Source organism: Mandrillus leucophaeus, unplaced genomic scaffold (assembly GCF_000951045.1).
Source record: "Mandrillus leucophaeus isolate KB7577 unplaced genomic scaffold, Mleu.le_1.0 Scaffold1540, whole genome shotgun sequence".
NCBI classification, from domain to species: domain Eukaryota; kingdom Metazoa; phylum Chordata; class Mammalia; order Primates; family Cercopithecidae; genus Mandrillus; species Mandrillus leucophaeus.
The window spans coordinates 265,315-273,799 of record NW_012101522.1 but is presented as its reverse complement, the minus strand read 5'-3'; the positions used below and the strand labels follow the sequence as shown (position 1 = coordinate 273,799).

Below are 8,485 nucleotides of genomic sequence, written 5' to 3'. Positions count from 1 at the left end.
TAAACAATTTGGCTGTTAGTACTTATGGAAAGATCAGATAGAATGAAGAACTCAGAAAAGTATACGACTAGTCTTAAAATTTATCCTAACAAAGTTAAAGAACAAACAGCAGACCTAGAGCAAAAATTGAAATCAGCTCCCGCTGTAAGTCCTGCTGCTCCACCCACTGACATCCCACTTGATAACCAGCTCTGTCCCTGACCAAGCAGAAAATCTAGTGGACCTCTGTACTTCTGGTTTGGACACCTTGAAGCAGTATTTTTGTCCAATGATGCCACAGGTTCCTCTCTGGTGAACCATCAGTACCTCCAGAGCATGGTGATTCTAAAGTAAAATGGAGGCCAAGAGGCCAAACAATCAACTTCTGATTAGAGTTTTTGATTTTTTAACATTTACTTTACGTTCAGGGGTACAGGTACAAGTTTGTTTAAAGACAAATTGGTGTCACAGGAATTTGGTACAGATTATTTTGTCGCCCAGCTAAAAAACATAATACCCGATAGGTAGCTTTTGATTCCTCGATTGTTTTTAATATTTGAACCAAACACTCATGCCAAAACTGCACCTAACAAAATCATCATTATATTTTTAATATTATTAAATGCCCAATCCGTGTTTAAATTACCCCAATTGTCTCAACGACGTATTTTTCCAGTTAGTTTGGATCAAGAGTCAAGATGTGGTTGTTACAGCCAGTTTATTTTGTTATATAACCAGTCTTTGTGTGAGAGCCTGTGTGTGTGTGTATGTGTGTGTGTGTGTGTGTGTGTGTGTGTACGTGTATGTCAGGTAATTTTTTTGCAACGGAAAATAATAATTCAGCACTCTCTGTATTTTGCTTAGTGCTTCATTTTGTGTCATTTTATTTATTTCTGTACTAATTATTTTTAATGCTGAGATTAATAATATTTATTAGCTTAGGTTCATTCTTTCAGTTTTTTTAATGAAACAAAAATTCTGGCCGGGCTTGGTGGCTCACATCTGTAATGCCAGCACTTTGGGAGGTCAAGGCGGGCAGATGACGAGGGCAGGAGATGGAGACCATCCTGGCCAACATGGAAGATGGTGATAGCTGTCAGGTGGGAGGTGCAGGTGGAGAAGGCTTTGTGGCACCCACTAGCAGAATGGATTTTTAGTACAGTCACAAAAATGAACACACAGGAAGTGAAGATGATCAGTAGCGTACGCACCTCATTGAAGGTGGTGAAGCCGAAAAGCAGCAGATGGGGGATGAGTATATCAGAGCTAGACACAGCGATGAGAGCAGTATACTCACAAAAGAAGTGGTTGATTACACTCTACTAAAAATACAAAAATTAGCCAGGTGTGGTGGTGCACACCTGTAGTCCCAGCTACTTGGGAGGCTGAGGCTGGAGAATCTCTTGAACCCAGGAGGTGGAAGTTACAGTGAGCCGAGATTGTGCCATTGCACTCCATTCTGGCAACAGAGCAAGACTTTGTCTCAAAAAAAAAAAAAAAAAAAAAAGCGAAAGTTCTTCATAGATGACTCTGACTACTGTACATTGCAATCCATTGAGAAGCACATGGTAACTGGTTGATGATAACTGTCCAACTTTTAGTGAAGATCATTCTGTTCTCTGAATTCAGGTTGTGTCAGCTTAATTACTTCATCTTAAAATTACTCACAAACTTTTTGCCTAATAGTTGTTATGTCCGTTGAAATCATTACCTTTATTCATTTTTAAAATGTGGAGTTCTACAACTGTGATTGTCTAATTTCATCCTTGTTTATGCTTTTATTTCTTCTGAAATTCACCTCATTAATTGGTAGGTGATGCTGAAATACAATTTGTATAGGAAAAATAGAATAAATATTATTTAATTACTTATTTTCAGAGTCATGAATTGGTACCCTAATAACCATTGATATTAAACGATGGTTTATTTAGTTTTTTTCTTTCTTAGTGTCTAGATGTAAGCATATATGAGGACTTTAAATCAATTGTAATTGATATTCATTTTTATGTTTAAAATTTTTTTTCTGACCATAAACCAGCATCAGCCACTTCAAATTGCTTCCTATGCCTCTTTGAGACAATCTGATTAGCTGCTGATAGTATTCTAGCTTTCTGGAGCATTAAACTGCCCCAGGCTCATCTTGACTATTTTCCACCCAAGACTTCAAATTAGCCATTTCTTCAAGAAGCCCTACTTTTGTTTACAGGGAAAGGGTTTCTTTTTAGAGAAAATTTGGGGAATGTTGCTTGAATTTGTAGAGTATTTATTACTAAATATTTGTGTTTATTTAGTCATTCATCTAAAGGTTAGAAATAATTTTGAAATATGGTTTCTCAGTGTTTTCAGATAAAATGTTTATTTTCATTCATTTTGTATAAACTGGACTAGATAAAACTTGTAGAGATTTTTGAACCTGATAATACTGGGAATGCTATATCAATTCACATTTCACAATTCCATAAAAATCTCATACAAATATATGCTCTAGGCTTTAGAAACATTTTAGTCTCTGTTTGGGTTGTTCGTTTGGATTGAAAACAACTTTTGAGACTAGTTCAGTGAAATGGAACTTGTGTGTGTATTAATTTCCAGAAAGCATCCTTCACATCTTTATTCCTTAGGCTGTAGATCAGAGGGTTCAGCATGGGATTGACAACTGTGTAAAATACAGAGGCCACTTTGACTGTTTGCTGAGAGTTTTTGGAGTTGGGTACACAGTAAAGGGAAAGGATGGTCCCGTGGAAGATGGTGATAGCAGTCAGGTGGGAGGCACAGGTGGAGAAGGCTTTGTGGCGCCCACTAGCAGAATGGATTTTTAGTACAGTCACAAAAATGAAAACATAGGAAGTGAGGATGATCAGTAGCGTACACACCTCATTGAAGGTGGCGAAGCCGAAAAGCAGGAGGTGGGGGATGAGTATATCAGAGCTAGAGACAGCAATGAGAGCAGTATACTCACAAAAAAAGTGGTTGATTACATTAGGTCCAGAGAAGTTTAGCCGGAGAGCATAACAAAGGAGTACCAAGGGACCAAACATGCCCCAGAGATATGACCCAGCCACCAGCAGGGCACAGAGCCTCTGTGACATGGCCACTGTATAAAGGAGAGGATTGCAGATGGCCACAAAGCGGTCATAGGCCATCACTGCCAGCAAGAAAGACTCTGTCACCACAGCAGTGCAGGACAGGAAGTACTGCATCATGCAGTTAAAGAAGAAGATGCTTTTATCTGCCATTACCAAGGTCTCAAGCAGCTTGGGAGTGACAATGGAAGAGTAACAAAAATCAACAAAAGAGAGATGACTAAGGAAAAAGTACATAGGAGTATGAAGTTTGGGGTTAATCTTGATGATTACGATCATCCCAAGATTTCCTACCACGGTGATAACATATATCAGCAGAAACACAAGGAAGAGAGGAATCTGAAGCTTTGGGTAATCTGTGAAACCTAAGAGGGCAAAGGTGGTCTCCATGCTCAGATTCCTTAAAACCACCATCATAATTCCTTTTAATGGGAGGGTTGAAGAGAGTTTTTCCTGCCAAAGCAAAATATGGGGTAAGTGATAATTATGTCATGACTTTCTTTGATTAAAAGAAAAAAATAAGAAGAAACAGTTATTGGTCCTAGTTTTGTCCAAGAAGAGCATGCCTCATGCAGGCAGCTGCTATGTCTATAACAAACCAAGCCAAGTCTTTGGAGTGTCTTTCCATTTTTATTACACTTTCTTATATATATGAATATATATAAGAATGTATGTGTGTGTATATGTATACAGTAGTATACACATCCACACATTAGCTAGTAGCATGACATGCACATAACTTACAGGAAATGTTTATACATAAATATATAAACTAATAAAGATTCTGTGGAAAAATGTAAAATCTTTACCTCAAACAACAGCATACATTGCTACTGTATTTGTTTATATAGACAAATTGATTAAAATATTTAGAATATGTTTCTATTCTAAGGATAAAGGAAAATGTTGTAGAAATCTAGAAAAAGAGCACACTAATTCCACTTTTTACCAACTTTTATTCTATAAAGGCTACTTCTTTCATTGAATATCTTAGTTGCTGAGGAGTTGATAAGGACAATGGCCTACTTTTGAGCTCTTGGTGGAATGGGCATTTTATCTGGATTTATGACTTAAGGGTCTGCATCTACTATAGCTCAAATATTGCATAAGTATCTTACTCTTAACAAGTATCTTATAAGAGTCTCAAGATTTATCAGGCAAAAGTTCCCTTAAGCTTGACTAGTTTTCAATCTTATAAAACTTTATATACTAATTTAAGATGAATATAAAGGAAATATGGATAAAATCCATTTCCAAGTAGCAAGTTTACACTATTCATCATGAGATAATTGTCAACGGATATGAGGCTAAATATTTCCATCAGGGTTGACCTCATTTTTAAATATTATTGGGCTCAGAATTGAATTACACAGTGATTTAACATTTAAAAAGTCAAAGGCACCAGTTACCTATTAGGAAGACCCTATTTTCAGTTTCATAGAAAACCTGGATAAACTTACCTGCTACATACAAAGAAACAGGCTGCCACCCTCCTGTCTCTTCAGACTGAGCATACTTGAGGCACCAAGACTCTTTCATCTAACTTTATAGCCCTAGGGACTCAAACTCTGGAGAATCACTAACAACTTACTCTTTACGAGCATCAAAACAGGCAATTAAGCCAAATGCCAAGTCTCTTGTGTCACATTTAGTGACTGGAATTTCCTTGAAGTTACACAGAAAAAAAAAAAAAAATGCAGCATGAAGTTAACTATCAGGCTTTGCTTGCACATAATTAAAATTACAATAAAACTTTAAATACTGCCTCATCTGTTCCAAAATTCAGTGTGCCTCTTGGATTTTGACCAAGTTACTCAACTTACTTACAGAATGACCCAAAAGTTGTCCATTTGGAGTGGATCCCAAAACAAGAGAAAACTTACAACAAACTCAGTAAGCAAGCAAACTGTTGTGCTATTGTCCTGTGTGACACAGTATATATTATTATCCTTGAAATATATTTATCAGGTAGGGTTGTTCAGAACTTTAGATAGGCCTTTATAGTGAATTGCATGTCAGATCTTTAGGAGTTTAAAGAAAAGCAATATCTTACTCTGCAGTTGAGTACTATTCATTTGAGAGTCAGTTTCTGACTTTTTAATGGACTGCTATTAGAGACTGAATAATTGACAATAGCGACCAAGTACCATGAGGTGTGCAGCTCTCATTTGTGAATGGCATATAGTCTATCCTGCATATATCCTGCATATACATACACAGCAGCCAATAGCACTCCTATACCTGAAAACACAAGTAAATTTCATAATCAAGTGGTACAGATGTCCATGGCCCATACCCTTGCCATATTACTTCTTCTTGCTCAGCCTGAATTTGTGTCTCATGGGGCATTCCCTATGGCAACTTGAATGTGGAAGGAAGCATAGGAGCCTCATTTTCAGATGATTCCCCACGATATGCTGGCCCACACAAAAATGAATAACTGCAGCACTATAATCCTACCCTAGAGTGGCCCTGAAAAGCAACAGCTAAAGAAAAATGTTCTAGTATTTACAAATTCAAAAAGGGTGCTTGGAACATGAGGAACACCTTTGAAACTTAGTTATGGGGCATGTTCTTTGGCAATACCTTAGAAGAATGGGGTAATAGCTTCCTGAATATATTATATATTTGAAATCTACAACCAACATACATTGCTCTTTCTCCAAAAATTTGTGAGATCCAGAACTTTTGGGTCCAAAATACAAATACAAATAGTTCTTCTACCCATCACGCTAAATCTTTGCTCCCCATAAGTGGAGTCATGAGCTCTAAGGGTTTAGAGTCTTATCTCCCAAGTGTGTCATGCTTCCAATAGAGAACACGGTGATTGATTCATTAGGTTGGAATTGTGACTTGTTTGACCAAGAAAATATTGCAGGAGTGATGTGAGCATTCTGAGTTGAGGCATCAAAAGGTCTTGCAGTTTCTTTCATTTTCTTCAAATGCTGCTCTGAGAACACCACATAATAAAACCATTGTAACCTATAAGCAGTTGAGAAACTCTTTGGGAAAATACTGAGGCGCCACAGCCAAAGGCCAGTACCACGTCACCTAATAAGTAAGTGATGTCATCTTGGAAGCGTTAGATCCATCCCAGTCCCCAGGTAAGTTCAGCAATGTGAGTGAGCCCCAGTGAGACTGGAAGAAGAACCACCCATTAAATCCAGAGAATGGTGAGAAATAAACTGCCTTCAGCCATTAAGTGCTAAAGTGTATTTTCCTTGGCAAAAAGCAATTTAAGTACGTTCCGAGTTACAATTTCCATGGATTGATTTGCTTACAAAGTTAGTTGCAATATCCATTATTCCTGTAAAACTACACCCACATGCTCAGAGCTGAGCATGTAGCTGATTTCAGATGTGTCAATCACAGTGGGCAACCAAATATATATACATGCATATGTACATGGTCATCTATACATGCATGTATATGTATGTTTATACATATGTAAATATATGTTTTTATACATATGCATGTAAAGAGACAGAAATAGACATAAGTCAGAATGCAAACATTATGTAAATAAACTTCTAATTCTAAATTTCATTACATATAGATGGTATAAAAGCTGCTTCTTTCCTGGAATTATTTCTTATCATTACCAAAATATAAAAAGGTAAGGTATAATTTTCCAAAATTTGGACAAGCAAATACCATTTTCTTACCCAATATGTCCACTGATGTGAGTATGTTTTCATCAGAAAATATTTGGTCAAAGATGTGTTCTGTATATATAAGTGTATGCGTGAATTAAAACAAATAGGACACAAAATTCACAATAAGTCCCTCTGTGTGTAGTGGAATCTTGTGTAACGGAACCATTAAGAGTGATTTCTGTACTAGTGGAATCAGATTGAATGATCATAACACATCTTATTTATTTTAAGTCTATTTAGGCTGTTTCCATTTTTTGTTATTATAAGCAATATGAAACTAAATATTTTTGAACATCTCTTCTGATGTGAACGTGCTTGAGTTTCTTCAGAGCAGTTATTTGGCATAATTTTTCATGTCATAGGTTACACAGAAAATATTATTTTATGATATACAAGGATAAACTGAAAATGATTTGTTCTTTTTCCAATTTTAGCACCATTACATTTACTTTATTTTTTGAATTTGTTTTTATAGATATCTTTATATTACGGATATTAATCTTTTGTCAAATATATTTCAAAATTTTTCTCTCATTCTCAGATTTCTTTTTTCCATGTGCTAATGGAGTACATTTTAATTTTAATGTAGTCCCATTTATTTTGCTTTCTATATCTTCAAAATGTTAGGCTACTCTAATATCGAAATATATTTTTCTTTATAGCCTTGAGAGAAGCCAAATCTTCTAAGAATTCTTAATGGAATCATTAATATAGAAAGCAAGAATACATTGCTTACAGAGATATTTTCACTAGCGTTTTGCAACGTTTTTACATTTCTTAGATCCCTTTTGTTGTAAATTTTATAAAATTATTACTGAACCCTAAAAAATTGAAGTATTATACTTTAAGAATGTTGTTAGCAATGTATTATTTTAATATTTCCAATAAACAAAAATTATTACTAGGCCAATGTCCAAAAACAATTTTGCAGATGTATACAAAATTATCCACAAGTATTCTGAAACTTAATACAAGCTGCAAACAACTTTCTTCCATCATGATAAACCAGAATCTGTCTAATCCAGAGATATTATTAATAATTAAATCCAGAACAATACATGTTTGGATTTCTGTGACGAGGTTAATTAAATGAACCAACATTTCTGAAATATTAATTATAATATTGAAGAAATGTTTCATGTTTTCTGTAATCTAAATTAAGCTTGAAGGAAAAGATCTCTAAATTGAACCTAACAATATTTAAAAATTAATCCCAAGCCTAGTTATGAGACGTATTGTGGATAATGGGAGCACTGTTTTTGTGGTGCTGACAAATGTAAAACAGTCCAAAAGTTATAGAGTATCCAGCTTAAAGTAAATACTTACAATTAGAAAAAGAAAGGTTTCCACAGTATAATAATTAGCAGCACAAGCATTCATATAAAGAACCATGATCATCTTTGATTACGTTACACCTGTTCTTTGGTTTTTGGAATAGGAGATGGGAGCCATATTCATTAAGGAGACATCACCAGAAGTCTTACCTAGGTAAATAAGACATCATGCTAGATATTATTAATTTAGTCTGAATTTTTTGTTTCTTTCCCCCTGTAATTCATCCAGTATATTGAAGGCTGAATTTCTAAGTTACTTTTCTAAGTATTGGAGATAGAAGAAAAAATAAAACAAATTTCAGCCATCTTGGAGCTTGTCTCCTACTGGGAGAAACAAATACCAAACAAATAAATTCTTACATGAATTTAAAATATCACCTACAGCTATGAAAGAACATTAATCAAATTAAGGGGATAGGGGTGACCATCACAT

At 35.3% G+C, this 8,485-nt stretch overlaps 1 protein-coding gene across 1 annotated transcript; it reads right to left on the bottom strand.

Annotated features, from left to right (window-relative positions):
- Positions 1–2,534: 2,534 nt before the first annotated feature.
- LOC105536104 (olfactory receptor 5D14) lies at positions 2,535–3,479 on the bottom strand. Its single transcript, XM_011975377.1, has one exon. The coding sequence runs from the start codon at positions 3,477–3,479 to the stop codon at positions 2,535–2,537; it is 945 nt and encodes a 314-aa protein (XP_011830767.1).
- Positions 3,480–8,485: the final 5,006 nt, after the last annotated feature.